The sequence below is a fragment of the Parus major genome, chromosome 2 (genome assembly GCF_001522545.3).
Source record: "Parus major isolate Abel chromosome 2, Parus_major1.1, whole genome shotgun sequence".
NCBI lineage: Eukaryota > Metazoa > Chordata > Aves > Passeriformes > Paridae > Parus > Parus major.
The window spans coordinates 61,687,199-61,706,160 of record NC_031769.1 but is presented as its reverse complement, the minus strand read 5'-3'; the positions used below and the strand labels follow the sequence as shown (position 1 = coordinate 61,706,160).

Genomic DNA, 18,962 nt, shown 5'->3' with positions numbered 1-18,962 from the left:
TTTTTCCCATCTTTTTTCCTTATTTCCCCTCTTCCCCCACCTTTTCCTCCCCTTTCTCCTTGTATTTACCCTTAATTTTTCCCTGTTTTTTTTTTTTTTTTTTTTTTTTTTCTTTTTTTGCCAATCCTTTTCCCCTCCTCTCAGTGATCTGTATACAGAAAAATAATTTAGGGAAATATTTGCTGATTATATGATTCATGTTTCTCTTTCTTACTGTTGTGGATCTTCCTTCTTAAGGACTAAAAAATGATGTTAAGTGAAGCTGAACATATGAACATGCATCCTAGGAAGTTTGCTTAGGAAATTTGCTAACTTTTGTTTCTTTAGGGGAACCACAAGGATGGCTATTCATAATGGAGCAATGGCCAAGGAAGTTGAAATTATGTACTGTCCAAGATAGGCTTCAAGTAGAATGGCCAAGCCAGAATGGAGGATTTGACTGATGCCTCCAGCTTACTGTTTACTTCTTTTAATTATCTGAAATACAATAACTCTGGCTGCTATTTGTTTGTAAAAATGTGTATTATTTTTGTTCCTGCAGTTTACCTTCCCTCTGGTACAGGAGAAGTCCTGGAAAAAAGATTAATAATATTCCTGTAATTCACACAGTTTCATCCCAGACAGACCAGCTGGTTAGGGTTTGGGAAAATAGTTTTTCTACTGTAGAATCCTGAGGAGAAACATGAAATTTAGCATTAATCACTCTCAGGGAGAGTGATCCTTTGATACAAGGTTCACATGACTTAATTCAGGTGAGGAGGGACCTCAGGAATTGTCTAGTCCAAATTTCTACTCAAAGCAATGTGAGCTATGAGATGAGATCAGTTTTCTCAAGACTTGTCATAGACAAGATCTGTATGAAGTTGAGACTGCGCAATTATGTTTAAAGATGAGATTAAGAGATGTGTACGTAAAATAGGTAGATTTAATTGTAAAATTTACATGTATGTAAAATAGGCAAATCTTTATATTTAGCTATCAGTAAAGAGTCTGTCTTCAGAGACATAAATATGTTCTTTTATATTACCATGACATCATGTGGAAGTTAAAATTCTCCCCATATGCTTTATTTTTGCTTCATTTGAATAAATGAAGATTTGACGTGGCTTTAGCCAGCACAGCTTTATTCCTTGGATTGGGACCATGTAGGAAGCGCTAAACTGACAGTCTGCTCAAGAAGGAAAAGTATGAGTCCTGAATGCTTCTCTTCCTCAAATGCAGGCCAGGAGCCTGTGATACCACAATGCTGGGACAAATAGAGTGGTTCAGCATCTTATTGCAAGGGAACCTCAGATAGATCTCCCTTTAATGTGGCTCTGCTGCCACTCTTTACTCTGGGATTTGGGCTGAGATTTGTCTTTTGGAGCCATTTATATGTGTTTAATTATTACTATGTTAATTATTTACCTTTACGAAATCCTGTTTCTGTTCAGGTGAGTTTTCTGTCTATTGATGCAATTTGATATTCATACAAGACTTTCTTACAGCCCAGCTAGAGGCAAACTTTGAGGAAATGGAGAATCATCTGTTGTGTCTTGAGGAGCTATGTGAGCAGTGTGAATTGGAAAGATACAAATGTATGCAGACATTACAGCTGGAAAACTACAAGAAAACAAAAAGGTAAATAAAACAATTGCTATGAATTAGCATACAATATAAGCCTTTTGAAGTTAACCACCCCATATATAATATAATCCCTTTTATTTTCATCTTCTAAAGAAATAATATTCTTTGACAGGACATTAAAAATTTGTAGTAGATTCATTGAATGTCTTAGTGATAAACGAAGACTACATGTGTTTGGAAAATTATCATGACATTGTTGTTAAGTTGAAGTCATGTTTATTATTCTCTGCAAAGAATTGGAATAAGGGCTGTTGTTAATAAGCACAGATAAACTGTTGTTTCTCTAAATCCCCTGCCCTGGCTTATGGATTCCATTTTTTTTTTTCCCCCCATGTAGCTGTCAGGCTAGGAACTGAATTTTCCTCTATCTTCCTTTCAGTTCTATCAGTATCCAATCCTATAAGTACTTTTCACTCTGTATGAAAGGTATTAATCTCCTGCCATTCTCTTACTTGTAAAAGCAGGGCATTAATTCTTGGAATCAAAGTTCAACTTACAGCAGTATGTGTGAAAATTCAGAACTTTCGCCTCATGAGCTTCAGTTTACCTAAAAGACAAAGTAGAAAGAGAAAAATATTAAGCACTTAAATAACTTAAGCTGTTGACTTTTTTGACTTTTGTTACTACTAGTGCCAAAAATAACCTAATATAAGGAGATAAGAAAAACAGTATTACATTCATTATATAAATTAGGAAATGAGGAGTTGAATTGAAGCAGTTTGTCAAAGATAGTGCCTGACAGCCTATTAGGGAGGGGTGGGTAGATGTGGATGTTGACTGACTGACATGGGGAATAACCAGGTTACTTGATCTGTCGAGGCAGGAGTCCTGCTGTCAGCCAGGGGAAGCAGCCTGGCATCCTCCTTGCGTCCTTGATTGTGGAAGCAAGTTTGATACATGTGTTAAGGTCAGAACAAATGGTCTGTCTCACAGTTCTGATAAGGATGTGGTGATCCAGGGAAGGACTGTGCCAGACAGCACTGGCCACATTTTGCTTAGCTTATCTCTGTTGTTCTTCTTAACCCTTCTTGCCATTCTTGTACCTGTCTTTTTTTTTAATTTTTTTTTTTTTTAAATCACAGACTCCTCCCAAAAGACCTTTTTACCCTGAATACTTTTTCCCTATTGGTCCTCTTTTGTTATTTGGGGAAACTTACCCTTCAATGGTTACAGCTCCAGTTACTAAGGAGTGCTGGTATTGCAGGTTCTACCTCACAAATGAGAACCTTTTGCTACCTTAAAGCTCCCCCTTTAGTTTTCTGTGAAATTTGTCTGTTTCTCACCTAACTTCCCTTTAAACACCTGTACAATCCAGTCATCCTTTATGGTACTATCTGTGGCTTATGTCAGTATCTTATTATGCTATCTGTCACATCTGGTAACTTCTTATTTCATGTCATTTTAGTTTTTCACATCCTGTTCAGTTGTCTTAACCTCAGGCCGGGACCTCAACAATAATCTGTAATTTTCCTGCAGCCTGGATTTTCTCTTTCCCAAGTCAGGGCAATTCCATATCCTTTCTCCAGGAAAAGTCAACAGCAGACAGTATGGCTGAATATTCACTTGTTCAGACCTACTTGAATAATTAAATATTTAAGAGTAGTAATTCCAAAATTCTAAGTATGTGCTATTTAACCAAAGAACACAAGTTTAAAATGTGTATAAAGCAACAGATTTGGTCCTGTATAATTATCTTTCTACAGTTTTCTGAGTTGTTTTTGTTCTCTCTGCCATCCTTCCTCCCTTACCCCTTGCCACTACTTCCAACATCAAAATAGTGTTAAAACATTGCCTGCTCTGCTTAGCAGCATCTAATCAGTTTTATAAATAGAATGCTAAGCAAGCTACTTAGTGTAATTATAAGCTGATTACATTTGGTCAGACCTAGACAAAACAGGAAAAATGCAGGTAATTTCTGGTTGATCATAAATACCACTGTATTTATTTAGGTAAGAAATTAACTGCTAGCTCATTACAGGAAGGACACTTGGCAGTGTAGGCACTTGAAGAGCGAAGCAGCCAGTTAACTTGACGTGAGTGTGATTTGTGGTGTATGTTTGGAACTTGTATCCTGTCGTCTTCTCTTTAGTGCTTGTGGTTTTCACTGTGACACCAGCTGAAAGAATCAAGTATGGGGGGGAGGGGTCAGGAGTCTATGCTCTCTCTTTAGCGTAGAAATTATTTTCTGGGAGTGAGTGGTTTTGTGTTTGGAAAAAAAAAGGTTTTTCATGTTTTTTGACAATATAGGGCTGAAAACTGAGATGGATATTAACTCTAGAAACTCAGGTTATTTTAAGCATGTAAAAAACCATAATTTTGTTAAAAAGTCACTCTGGAGCTTAGGCTAGAAGCTAATGTATTTCAAATCTTTTGAAAAAATCCTATATGAAAGACTTAGAAGAAGGTGCTTTAGGTCAACATTAAAGCTATGAAATGCAGCTTATGGTAACTATGGGAACTTATTTTAAGAAATAGGTCTCCCTATTAAATAGAACAACTTTATTTCAGTTCAAACAGATCAATTTTTTGCCTTTTGTCATTGTCTTGAGTACTAATTTCAAAGTAGATTAATCAATCCAGGATATTTTCCAAGTTCAAAGCCTCATATTTGGGGGATTGGTTTGGGGTTATTCTTGTGAGCTTATTTCTGGAATTTTAATATTCTCTTTTTTGTGTTTAATCCATTGATCGGTGTACCAGTAGTGTTGTATGAAGTCTAGATTCCACTCTTGTTTTCTCTGATTAGTCTCCCTGCAATTGTTTGGATGTATGTTGACATTAAACCATGTCATTTTGTTTCCTGTCCTTTTTCAATTGACCACAATTCTTCTTCCCTTTCCTTCATTCTGATTTTCTGATTGCAGAAAACTTTGTGTCTCTTTAGTCTCATGTTGCAGTTCTAGCTTTCTCAAGTGCACAGTGTCCCTTAGGAAGCACTGTCAGGAGCTCACTTTTGCGTCATCTTTTTATGTGCCCTGAATGGCAGCCTTGTGGTAAGATAAAATGATTCTGACCTGAAGCTATACTTCCTATAAAGCTCTTGGTACCATTTGTATCCATTTCAGAGATCACCACATTTTGAAAAATAGCAGCTCCTGATTGTTTTGTCAATTAAAAGGAGCTGCCCAAGTGCAGCAGTTTGTAGGAATACATTTGGAATAGCAGGGTCCTTGTCACTGGAAATGAGTGAATAGATTTTCCTGTATATTATTTGACTTAAAACATAATTTTCTGAATGATAATTTTTTAGGATGTCTTTTTTAAGAACCCTCTCTATTTTTCAGTCAGCTTTGAGAACAGACATGGAAGAGAAATAAATGTAAAATCCAAACCTTGGTGGGACTCTTGTTTTTCCTTTTTTGTGTTATTTAAACAGTTACTTTACTTGAAGAGAAAATAAGTTCTTAAAATTTGTATTTATTCCTAATTTTTGAATTTTTGAAGTTTAATTGTGGTCAAATTAAGTGTAACCCCATGCTTCTGTAATTAGTGCAGTAGGTGAGGAGTTGGACAGATTCTCATAGTTCTTGTTGGATGCATTGCCATTATGGTGCTTTAGTGCTTCTAGGGGATGGGAATGTTTGTTTGATTTACTTTCTCATTCAGAAGGACATAAAATTTATGGTAACTGCATTGTGTAGATTAGAGATGTGTGTGAGAAAATGTCTTGATTACTTTTGGTTTCTTCTGTAGACTTTATCCCTCTTTTTAATTGCTTTGGGAACAAAAGGAACAGTAAGGGGTATTGGATGTAGATACAGTGGCTTGTCTTAGGCCTGAACAATATAAACATTTGAAAAGTAAATACAAAAAAAACTTCCATATCTGTAGATCTTGTTTAGATCCATAGCATTCCTTAAGCAATAGGCTGGAACAGTACTCTGTACTGTACAGCATCCTCAGTGATGATTCCCTCCCATCTGGCAGTGATACATTTAAATTTTACCTTCATATGCCTTTCAAGCTTTACATGTAATTTATGAAATTTACTTTTTATTTGTAAAAAAGTATATATGACTCTTTGTTGCAAATATTTTGAGCAAGTATATTTTTCCTTCTAACCTTAAGCATACCATGAATTATTTCTGAGACCTCAGCTACATGTTCAGTAGTTCTCATCAAAGTTTTTACCAGTGTAAATTTTCATGTCACGCTTTTTGATCAGTCTTGTAGTGGTATAGGTTTGGAGCTGCTGTATCTTGTGTAACTGGGTTCCTAAATAAACATTTTTCAAGATTAGATGCAGAACTTTGGTTATCTTCAGGACAATTTTCATGGCAGATTGCAGTGGGTGACTGGCTTTGAGTTTTCATTAGGCATTGTATACGTTTCTGTACTCACATTGCAAAGATGTTTTCTATCCTGTCTCATGAGTTTGAATACAGCACAATCAGCAGCAAGTGTTTTCATGGTGATGACTGGCTGGAATTAATTTTATGGCCATCAGTTGCTGCACTTCTTTGGGCAGACACATAGAATGAGAATGCCTATTGATCCTGCAGAGACTTGCACAAGCTTTGGAAGAGTTTCATGGATAATTTTGCTTCTTTTTTTTATAGTTTGGACGCTCTGAACTTTCTTTTGTTTGCAAGGATTCTTGCATTACAGTATTCTGCGTACGCCAAGCCCAAAGGAGAATGCTGCTTCATTATTAGTGAATTTTACTCCCATCAGTGATCTCCCAGTATTTGGAAACATTGGGCAAGACTGAATACACAACAGGTTTGAAGATTGCTGGGGTTTTGGCACTTTTTTTCTCTTATATGCAAAGTGTGAATGTACGATATAATTTATGTCACTTTTAAGTTGATTTAATTTTGCCCTTTCTCTGGTGATCTTTGCTTGATACAGAGAGACAATGACATTGTAATGAAGAGATTTGCTGCTTACCTTCTCCTTAGGGTCTTGTTTTCTTTCAAATAGGCAAATAAAAGACTTTTTCTTTGGCTTTTGTGACCTGTATTAATGACTGAATGTTTGTGTTGGATCCTCTGTATCCTACAGCACCTTTTAATAAGTTATCTAGAAAATGTTAAAACATTATGTCAATCCTGCATAATTTATCTCTACCTTTATGTGGTGCTTGTTAGTGGGCATAATCTGCAAATCCTGTAAAGCTGTTAATACCAGGCATTCTTTGTCCAGACTTACTGTATCAATAATAGGAACAGATGGTTTAGGACTGCCTTAATCATCATTTTGTACTCTCCCACTCTTAAAAATGCATTATTTATATGGGTAATTAATTCATTGTGGCTAGTGGCAGAAGAACAGGGCTTAGGTGCTTGTCATTACTGCACTAAAATTCATTCTCTGTGCTGTGCCTCCTGATAAATTCTGTGTTTCTTTGCTATGGATTATTTCCTGAGATCTTTAGTAACTCCTTTCCACCTACATTAAAAACCAATTCATTTAAAAGTAGTTAAAAACAATGTATTAAATGCATTCATTGACAACGCTTCTGTGAGGGAGATTTTACATACCTGGATCAAAGGGACATGTTGAAGATGCCTGAAGAGATACAACTTCTCTCTGGCACAATTGTGTTCATGCTGCATGGAACTACATTCAGCATTTTAGGTGAACATTGCACGTGGAGTCACAAGCTCTTTTTACTTCCTTGTTTCTGTGAATTAGGGTTTTAACGTATGTCACTTACTGAATAAAGCTTGGCCAGTTTTTGGATACTGTAATTTCTCTTCTTTTTAATGCTTATGGGGAAATTGATGGCCAGGTTAAAAGAAGATCTGCAGCTTCTTGTGTGGCTGTTTATAAAAACAGGTTTGCAGGAACTGCTTTTCTTTCTAGAAAATAAATGGTAGAGTTGATGGTGGAGGTGGCCTTTGATGGTGGATTGTTTGTACCGTCTCTTAAACTTCATCTTCTCTTACATTCCTTCTAGTTTCTCAAACTGTAGCTTCTCTTAATTTTCTATTCTCAAGTTTCAGCTTTAAATTTTGGTTCTTAAAATTTTGGTTGTATGATAAAAGCAAACTGTTGATACATGTTTTAGTGATCCAATGACATTGCATGCCAAGATAAAAGTTTTTTAAAAACGTAAAAACAGTTAGGCTTTTGGATAACAGCAGGATGAAAGCAAAAGAATTAAAGGCTGTGTCCTGTGCAAAATCCTACCTCTGAAGGCATGAGCTTTTAGAGGGAGCTAAGCATTTTTTCCACATTTCAGATTCCAGTTTGGAATGGTTCTAATGGTAAGTGACCTGTGTCAGTCTCTTAGCAGAGGACAAAACTTGCCTTTAATGATTTCACTTCTACCATTTTCTTATGATTTTAAGGCCATCTCTCTTATTTTTTACTGTCCTTTTGAATAATGGTACCTGAAAGTTGGCTCCCCTTGTTCTTAAGATTTATTGGGTTTTTTGAAACATTGAAGCAGAAATGCTTTCACTGTACCCTGAAACTGCTGAGTATATTAGGGTTGTACTTGTTTTTGGTTGTATTTATTAACTTGATTACAGATCTGTGTTGCAAAAATTTGCTGGGATCAGTTCCATCTTCTGGAATGAAGTTAATGTAGAAGTTTTGCTGGAAAACACATTTCAGCTACTTCTGTATCTGCATGAGTATGGAAACAAAAAAATCTCCATTGCAAAAGTATTGAAATGCCTTAGTTCTCTGCTCTTCTCTTTTAGGGGATAAAATGTCACTTTTGATGATGAAGAATCCTGACCTGTCTTCAGTGTTTTGTCAGATGAATAGAAACCCTTGCCTGTGGTTCAATTCCAACAGTAGTTTAGTAATAGTGTTGGCTTTTACTAATTCTTCAATACTTACAGGCTTTTCATTGCTTCAGTCTCAAGTGTATTTCAAAGTAGTAATTGGCCTAAGTATTTCCAAGGGGTGTTCAACCAGTCTCAAGGATGGGGAAAACAGTTTTGTGTCAGGATTGAGAGAATCCTTAGATTGCTAATCCTAAGTACAAAAAAATAAATTTAAAAAAAGTACATTATTACTTCTGCACATCATACAAGTGACAGAGGTTTTGAGTTCTCAGTTTTTTGGCTTTTAGTTCTGATGACATCCAGAGCAAAGTCCCAGAGGAGAGATCTCGTGGCTTTTTAGCTTACTAAAACTTGAGTCAGGCTATAGAAGGATTTTTTTCTTTTTTTAGTATAGAATTTTGAAAATTTAACTGTACCAGACATAGCAGAGGAAATGCAGCATTTCTTAGTTCCTGGGTTGGATCGTGTCTTGATATTGTCTTTTGTTTCTATATGAGTCCAGTAGTTGGAATTTACTGACTGTTACTTTTAGAGCTTGTTATAAAATTATTCCTGACATTTACTTAGGACTTTGTTGCTTTCTTATCTGCCTGTTCTCTTGAAGATACTACACAATTTTATCATCAATTCTGCCTGGTGGCATCTTTTTAAGGCATGTGGTGCTTCTGTAGTCTCTTAGGTATTTAACTGGATTCTTGATGTTTAGCTACACTTAGGAAATTGATCTTAATGTTCCAGCCGTGTGCAAGATACAGTAGAACATGAGGTTTTTTCCATACTGTTGCTGAAGAAATTAAATTCCCTTTGATCTTAGTAACTTAAAGCAGGATAGTTATGCCTCCTAGTCCTCTCATATTCTGATTCCTAGATTTTTGTTTGTCAGTGATACCATCACAGCCTTCCTACTGTCCATCTCATCTGCTCAGTGGCTAATGTAGGGTTAATCTAACAATGCAATGAAAATCCTGAGGGGAATGAGAAGGCCCTTGGAAATTTGTATCTCCCTTCTAGCTGTATTGCAGGTCAAACTGGGCATGCCAGTTACCCTGTGGGAGAAGTCATATATTGTAGATGGTTTGTTTCACCTGATTGTCTCCACCATTATATTTTCTCACCACAAACCCTGAATCTCAACTTTTCTGTAAATGAAGAAGTTGAGACCACTGACAGCATCATAGAACATTACAGGTGTCTTAAAAACTGGTAACTGAGTTAGACATGTATAGAATTGCACAGAGTAATTAAGCACCCATCCCTCAATCCCCTCTCTATTTTATGAAAACAAGCAACTGGAAAGGCAGAAATTAACATTATTGTTTATATGTGTGGCCAAATAGTTTTCATGGACATAAGAGTCGGTGGAGCCTGTACACCCTCTTGCCTCTCAGGAAAGAATCTGGGATTTGCAAATTGCTCTACACAAAAATGAGATTACTTTTGAAGTGTCTCCATGCCTTTATAGTCTGATTATGTTAGACTTTAGCTTGTTATTTTAGCCTTTTTTACTTGCTCAGAGGTGCTGAACTTCATCTTTCACTGAAAAGAGCTATTTATATTATAATGTGCCTCCTAATTCAGTCCTTTCTTTTGAAAGCTTACTGTAAGCTATGGAAAGGTAAAATGTATTCTTATATGAGTAACTAGCCAGGTTTGTTGTCAGTAACCTAAAATTTAGTAGCTGAAGAGCATATAGTCAAATGCCAGGTAGTTGTATTGGTCAGTGGTCAGACTCAGCATGGGAGCTCCTTTAATCCTGGACAGATGCTGAGCAACTCACACTGGGCTTCAAGAGCCTTCATGTGTAGCAAGGTCAGAGGCAAGGCAGGCATGTTTTCCTTCTAATAGTGGCAGAAAGTTTATCTCATCCATTTGTGAAGTGCATGAATGTTCTTTTGGATGAAAACTCTTGAAATAAAATCTGGGAGCATTTCCCTATAAAGTGCTTTCAATTGCCTTATGTTTCCTCCTGCTTGTCTTTCAACCTTGCTTTGAAGGCTGCTTTTCCAACACTGCTTTAAATTTAATCTTTTTCATTTTAATGACTCTCAGTGTTTCTTTAGTTTCTTTACATTGTCTGTGTTCTGAATATGAAGCTTAATCCTTAATGTGAGGTCAGTGTATTCTGGAGATGACTTTTTGTCTTTGGACTCTTAGAAAAGACATAGGAAGTAGTTTATCAGTAAATACAAAAACATTTATTTACTTGTAAAGGGGAGAAATGTAATACTCTATTATACCTTTTTCTCTGTACATCTGTGTGCCAGGTCTTAATTACCCACCTGAAAAATGTACTGATATACTCTTAAGCCATCTGTTTTTCCAATGTTATCACAAGTCTGTTTCCTTTCCACTTCTCAGTTTAGTGTTATGTTCTTACCAAAGCTGCTGATAAACGAGATTAAGGATTAAAATTTTCAAACTTCCAAGTTTTTATTTGGATCGTTTTACTTAATAGCATCATGGAGGATTTTTTTTATTACTGAACATGCTTTCAGTAAGCATATACTTTAGTATGTATTTCTAAATAGAAGCTTCAGTGAAAGTCTAGTGAGAAACCTCAAGATATGATTAATTCATGATGTGTAAAATATAAATCTTCTGTCTTTGGGTCTGAATTGGTATGAGGATACTAGGAAATAAAGATCCTTAAATTTCAAATCTGTATTTTTACTGTATGCTAATCATAGGTACTTTTAATTTTTCAGAGGAAAAAAGTTTTGGTCAAATATCTATTTCCAGTTTTCTTAATGAATGTAATTATGTATATGGATATAGGGACAACATCTTAGTGCATCTCAACCCTAAAAATATTGATGGATTTTGAAAAGAAAAATTCTGGGTGTTTAGACAAAATGAGTGATTGTCACTTGGTTAGTGTGCTACCATCTTGTTTACTAACCTCTTTCAACCCCATGGCAGTAATTGTTTCGTCTTTCCAATTGTAGACACGTCATAAAATCTCCTGATTTTAGATGCAAGTAATGTAGTTTTTCACCTCTTACTTTCACAAGATGTTTCCTCTGGTATGGTTTTGTTTCAGTCCATGGAAAAGAAGCATTTCCTGTGATTGTTGTTTCCTCAATCCTGAAGTTCTACTGTGCCATTATTAAAAAATAAGAAGGGCAACTTATTATAAGAGTGTTTAAGAATTTTGCAACTCTAAATAGAGTATATAGCATAGGAAAAATTTTTTTGGGGTATGAACCTGCAAATCGCAGGTATTGTAAAGTAGCTTTTTTCTGTGGTATAAAAGGGAGAAATTAGCTTGGGAAAGGGATGGAGGAGAAGCAGGAAAGGAAATAGATACTCATAGGAAGTTGCAACTAATAGAATTCTTTACTGTGAATCACACTCTAGCTTATTTCCTGGTAAAGCACCCATTCTTTCAAAAACTTGTATTTAACATTTGGTGACAAAAGTGGAATGTTCTCTGAAAATGTGGAGGTAAATGCATTCCTTTTCTTCTTTTAGAATACTTTGTCCTCCTTAAAGAATAAATTGTTTCAGCTTTGAGCATGTTTTGTCTGTTCTGATGCAAGAATAGATGCTGAATTGTGTCATCTTTTAAGGGGTAGAAGGAGTTGTTATGGTATAGCATATTTATTGTGAGACAGTGTCTCTGGTAGGTGACTGAAGAGTCCTTTAGTCTGTGGATAGAGAATAGCTGTCCAGAATTTATCTGAACAGCTCTGAATTCAGTCTTTGTTTTTCTTACGGTCACTTTTGCTTCAAAATTCAGAATTCAATGAGGCATTTTGCAAGGCTTAGACTAAAAAAATGCTTGATATGAGTGTTTTGTAAGGCCAGAATTCTGCCTTATCTCAGTTATTACATTGATTCCTCTTAAGCCTTTAAATTCATGATGAATCACTACCTTGTAGTAATGACAGTTGGAGCATTTTGCAATTTCTTTAAAATAGAGAAAATACGTCTTTGTTTTATGGCCTCTGCATTCACAATTGCATAACTACTAAAAGTGGAAAGTGGTCTGGTATGAAGGCAAAAAAATATTAACTTAAATTTTTAGCTTTCTGTTACATGAATACTCTGGGTTATCTGGGATATAACATACTTGAAAATCCTCTCCTCTGAGGAATGTCACTGTATGTCTATTTGCCCGTCTCTCTGTTTTAACAGAGTGATGTTGTCAGATTTTTCTCCTTCAGTGTTGCCAAAATGTTTTTGAATAGCATTGATGAAAATGGGACACAAATTGTTATTCACTGTGCTGTAAATTGGTAAATCTCTGCTAGGCAAAGGATGCTTTAGTAACTAAAGCCTTAAGAAATCTTAGTTTTTGGAGTAGTGTATCTGGAAATTATGTAGCTAGATATAAATGTGTAATATTTGTATAATTGTATATGTTTATAAAGAGGTGGTAGCATAATTTATGAACAGGTTGATTTTGTTTGCTTTAGATAAACACATGTCGTAATATTACCCTTATATATGGTGGCAATCAAATTAATTTGTTTTTGTCTTTTAGTAAGTCTTAAAGCCTGTAAAATAAATCCTGAAGTTCTACATGTGGTATTTCTAATTAATTTTTTAATTCTGCTCTTCTCCAACAGGAAGGAACTGGAGACATTCAAAGGTAAATTCTATTTTTATTTTCTACTTAAGTGTTTGTAAGAGTTATGGTAATTTGTGTATTAAGTGAAACTAGGGAAGGAACTTTTTCCCTTCTACATTTGACAATGTAAATTTTATATTGACCCAGCAAGCTGTGAATTTTTTATTTTGCCTGTTCTTGCTACTGTTTTCTTTGGAAGATTCCTAAGGGTAAAGGGAACACAGATATTTTGTTGTCTTATCTAGGTTTCAGAGATTCTGTTATCTAATTCAAGCCTTTCCTTTGGTGTTCAGTTTTTATGGATAAGGGCTTTGTCTTCAACTAGTCGATGTCTTTTCTATCACTGATATATTTTTGGCGCATGTTGCAGGCTGTTATATGTTAGATTTTTGTCTGGCTGTTTCCAGAGAATTTTCACAGTATTATGCAAATTTATTTTTTGTAGCTCAGCTTGTTGGAGAGACTCAATGATATATACAAATATTTGTCCAATATATGATGTAATGGCTGGAAACTCTGTCATGTACTATTGCTTTGTCTCTGGTACATAGATAGGACACAGTCCCATTTTCAGTAAATGCTGAACTGGGGCTTACTCTTCCTACTGATGTTAATATTTGATCTGTTTGAGAATTGCTATTATCTCTTCCTTTGGATAGGATGTGACTGTGGGTTTGTGACTCATATTTGTGAGAATGAAATCAGGTGCACTGACTTATGTCAATCAATTGTCTCTTGAAATTGAAAGGAGGGATGGAAATTTCTCTCAGCTGCATTCCTTTGCCTTTTCAGTTCATTACTATTTCATCTTTGTGATGCAATAAAGGAAAATAACAGTTACAGTAAAATATAAGCAACACAGATTATGTAAAATGTCACTTTTTCTGTAACTTACCAAACCAACCCTTTTGTTGATTGATTTGACAGCTTTCAACATAGAGCAACTCAATACAAAACAGAAGATAATGCCAGGCTCCTTCTGATCCAAAGCAAGGCAGCTAATTGTAGTACCTGGTGCTTATGAGAACAGTGAATCCTCGTTTTTTTGTTTGTATTGATCAGGTCAAATCATCAGGTTTTAAGTGAGTTCCTGGAAGCCACGAGAGTGGTTTCCAAAGTAATTTCTCTCTAGGCCCCTTGTTATTTTAATAGAGACTTTAACGTTATTTGACAGTAAGTATTTTACAAAGACAATTATTTTGATGGAAGAGGAACATACTAGCTGTGTGTTGACCTTGAAATTTTTACCAGACTAAGCAACTGGTTCTGTAATGGATACAGAGGCAGACAGATTTCCAATACTGGTTATGAAAGACTTGTCTTGGTAGCTAAGAGAAGGCTAGATAAGCATAGAGGGATGAATCATGGAAAATGGATATTAAATATCTTTCAGCCTAATTTATGTGTGTTTTTGTATAGTAAACTGGTGGACAAGCTCGTACCTGACAGAGGAGAAGGGGAGTCATAGCTTAGACAATTTCAAGAATGGTTTTGTAAAGCAAGTCTAATTACTTTCTAGAAGTTGACAAGAAGGTTTAAAGTAAACAACAGATTCAGTGAAACAACTTTCAGTGTTCTACCTGACATTTCCCAGGAAATTTGGATTAGACTACTAAAAATCTAGGTGCACAATTGAAAATACGTGCTTGGAGGAAATGGTCTTTCTGATTTACCAAGTTCTCAAATCTTGGAATTTTTGTTGTTAACTCAGATTGTGAAGTAGAGGTATTCATTATATTGGCTTCAGTCAGTGTTTTTCTGGCCTTTTGGACTTCCTGTTAGTATCATTATCATTTCATAGGGAGAGCAGGAGATTCCCAGTTGCGAAGGATTAAATAAAGGCAGATGTTTTGGTTTTAGGACAGCCTTGCCCAATCTAACTCAGGGCTCCTACTTGAGTTTTCTGTTTTGAGCTGCTTCTAGAGCTCACTAGATTTTGGCAAAAATGATCTGTCACTTGTTTGACTTCACTTCCAGTTGATGAAGCACACTGAGATAACTCAGTGGATGTCCATAGGAATCCTGTCACAGAGGAAGGAAAAGGCAGCAGCAAGGGTGAGCAGTGTGTCCTAAGTTAACAGCCTAACACTGTTATCTAAAAAGCAGAAGAAACCAGTAAAATTTGGTTCCAACTGAAACGTGTTCAGTAGCTGAGTAGATGGTTCTTTACATTTTGATATTGCAAGTATAGACTATGTCCTCAACTAATTTATCTTTGCATAATTGTCCAGAGTGAAATGTCTTTCTCAACATTCTGTTCATGAAATACCCAGTGCAGGGTCTAGGAAAGAGGAACTGTTTAAAATACCTTCCTATACACTTGCATCTTTTAATGCATTTGCACTTGAAATCATTGTACATTAAAATCTGTTCCAATGGAAAAACCCAAAATGACATTTTTTAGAATAGTAACTTGTTATTTGTGAATTTGAATACCATATGCTAAAAAGTAATAGCTTCCAGGATATAAGGATGGTAAATGTCTCGCATAAAAATATCTTTCATAAAGATACAAGATCATTCTATCTGAATATGCAGGAATTAAAGTACCACAAAAATATTCCTTCAAGACATTTGCTAGAAGGGTTAAAAGAGAGTTGTATGCACTTTTTTCAGTGTCCAGATGCAACTCGCACATTCACCAGTGATGAGTTCTTATGACTTTCTCAGCATAGAAAGTAAGTTTTACCAGAATTAAGAAACTGAATGGTCCTGTCTGAGATTCAAAATAGTGCAGTGGTAGAAGCTGGAATTCTGTGATGCATCCCATCAATTGCCCAATGAATACAGAAGAAAATGCACATTTTATGTTGGCACTGACCATGAGATTGCAGATGTGACTCACAATGCCACTAGGTAGCTTCACAGACCTCTCAGATCTGTTTTAAAATTTTACTTCCCCGGAGTTTTGTAGATGTGTAAATACAAATAGGTGCACAGGTGTAGTGTGTAAATTAGTGAAATATTCAAGTGTCTGTAACCTTAAAAATATTTTAAGTGCCATTGTATATAACTAGTATTTATTTATTTTAATATTGAAGCAAAATCTACGCAACCAAGAGATAGAATTGTCTCTGGTTTCATTTAAAACTTCCCACTGTGTGTGCCAAGGTACAAAGTGGTAATTCATTGGACTTTTAAGTATATTCTTTGAAGATAGCAGCTGTCATCCAGAAGGTGCCTTAATAAGGAATGTATACATGCCAGTTTGCAGCATTGAAAAGTGTTGAGAATCCTCTAACTCTCTTGCTCATTGGTGTTAGTACCTTTAAGAAGCATGAAATAAAAATACAATATTACTTTAAGAAATTATTAATATTTTTTGTATTTGTCAGTGTTTTAGAATTTGTTTCTGCCATTTTCATGTTGGTATTGAAGATTGTACTCTATTTCATTGTGAGGATTAGATTTTACTATTCTTCTTTTTGCTTTAAGACTTATTTTTACAGGGCCAGACATTCTCCTTTGTTGTTTGCTGCACCCGCAGTGTGCAGGGGCAGGACAAACCTTTCCAGTCTCTCTTCTTTCAACCACAAGGGTTTTCTGTTACAGAGTAATTGAAGTTGATTATTACTTAAAATCTGTGATGCTGAGAAAGTGAAGGTTAGAAGCTTTCCTGCTTTTTTGTGTTAAACATCTCTGAAGTAGGCAGGGAATGAGTGTGTGATGTTTGTTGACACTGCTGCAGCACTGGCATTTGTGTATCTTAAGTGTGTGAGGACAGAACGTCTCAAAGGTTGTCCAGTTCCTTATCTTTTTTTTAGTACTTTATCTTTCAGAGGTCTTTACTATAAAAGATGATGGATTTATGAATGGAAACATTGGTATGTCATATGGAGTAGCCTCCAAGTTTCTTCCTAGTGTGCACCAATTTCAGTCTTGGGAGAACTGCTTGTAGGAACTGGTTTATGCTCTGTGCTGTCCTGTCTTTGCTGAGACTCATAAAGATGCTAAAAAAAATGTTCTGTTCTGAATCTTGGCAATTTCTTGCAATGGTAGAGTTTATTTTAGTTGGTATTTGTGTGTGGTTTTGATTTTAGTACTTGATGGGTTGTGTTCTTGCATCATTTAGGAAGGTATCATTTTCATTTTACAGCTGAGAAACTGGAAATTAGATAGCACATATGTGGTTATTTGCTCCTGATATTTGAAACCTAGTGCATTTAGGAGTGCACTGAGATTTCAGATCATTCCATCATTCTTCTAGGCACATGGTACCATTTTTTAATTAATTTTTTTCTTTTTTGAGTTAACATTCCTTTAGGTCCAGAGCAGCCAGGATTGTGTAGTAAATAGTTATAATATACTGTTAATCTCATTAGAAGATGGAAGAGTGGAGCAGATAATGGGGCAGGTAATCAGCACTGACAGAGTAGGGAAAAAAATAGAAGTTTTAAAAGCAGTAGAATTGCACAATAGTAGTAGCATATGCTGTTGAGTTTTCTTCTAATTTATCCTAATAGGAACTATATACATGATAAATTTTAGAATTGTTTGTAAAAGTTCCTTTTTATTACAAGTTCAGGATGCAATGTTTTGAGTTCATTTCTGGAAAAAAAAACTAAAGCACTAGAGGCTGTTTAGCGATCAGCAACACAGCACTTTTGGACAATGAAAGGTGGCAGCAACTTTACAAGGGCAAATATGCACATGGCTTTGGCTACTGAGTCATGCATATTTCTAAGCTTTAACGGGATTAGTTTCATTCGAGCTCAGGGAAACAGGTCATATGACCATTTTCAGCACTTCTGTTTACAATACAATAAAATATGTTTACAGCCTTTTGAATATGTGATCTCTCTCAAACAAGGCCAGCTAAGTTTTAAGAGCTTTATCAAAATATTCCTTGAGAAATTGACCTGTAAAGTAGAGGTGCTTTTTCTTGCTTTTGCCTTCAAGGTTAAGTCATAGGATCACATTTGATATGCAGATTTTGTCATCCCTATTCATGCATCTAAGATGCTGCTGTTGAAATTGCAGTTTTCCAGTCCTTTTATTTGGAGCTTAAATATGTTTATTTTTACTTTAATTTCCTGACTTTTGCTGTTCTCTATTCTAAGAGCACACAATATTTGGAGCAGTCTGTTGTCTCCATCTCTTTGTTCTCCATTTTTTAAAATCTACTCACTTTAACAAATAGTATGTCAAACTGATATTTTTTTCTTCATCCAGTCTAGGGATCCTCTTTATCATGCTGTGTTCTGATGGCTGTGAAAATAAAACTCCTTTTTCCTGTTCTTCACATTACCTTCCAGATGCATGAGTAATATGCAGTGGAGGTCTTTAAAGCTCATGGTTCACAAAGCTCATACATTCAATGACGTAGTTGCTCTTCAAGCTGAGCTGTCATTTTGAGCACATAATCTTGTATGTTTCTTCTGAGCAAGAGTAAGATGACATTGTGGTAGAAATTAATTCCAGCCACATGGAGTTGGAGTACTTTAGCATTTGTGTGGTCCAAAACTTCAATATTTAAACCTTGTAGCACAGACAACTCTTGCTTTGTCATACCAGGAAATAGTTAGGAAAGAATTGCTTAATTCTTTTGTAATAAAGCTAAAATGGAATTAAAATGTCAGGTTTGTATTCAGATATCACGGGTTTTTCACATTGTTTTGCTATGAAAACATCCAGATAGATTGCTAGTTAATACTGTGTTTTACTAGCTTTTTTTTCCCATCCTTCCTATGGAAGGACCTGAGCCTTGAAACTTTGGATGCTCTGTATTGTTTGTGGCAAGAATTGACCAAGACTCTTATACATGATAACTGTTCTCTTGGGAACAGAAAGATTTGAGACTTCTCTGGTCAAACCTTGAGTGAAAGGCAAATAAGTTTAATTACTTAAGTCTTCCATTTTAGTTTAATAGGATGAGACAGATGGAGGAGGAAACAAGATTCTGAAGTGTCCTTATAGCTACCTTGCTTTTGATTTAGTTTTTATGTTTTCATAAAAACAGATGTAGACTCTTGCATCTATTTAAATCTTGGGACACGTTTTTACAGTTTCTAGGTCTGTAT

At 35.6% G+C, this 18,962-nt stretch overlaps 1 protein-coding gene across 1 annotated transcript in view; it reads left to right on the top strand.

The window, feature by feature from the left end:
• The window catches only part of DTNBP1 (dystrobrevin binding protein 1), a 64,493-nt gene that overhangs the window by 13,953 nt on the left and 31,578 nt on the right, over positions 1–18,962 (top strand). Inside the window, exons 6-7 of the mRNA XM_015617530.3 lie at positions 1,488–1,620; positions 12,941–12,963. Of these exons, the coding sequence (XP_015473016.1) occupies positions 1,488–1,620; positions 12,941–12,963 (156 nt within the window). The remainder of the gene's footprint in view (positions 1–1,487; positions 1,621–12,940; positions 12,964–18,962) is intronic.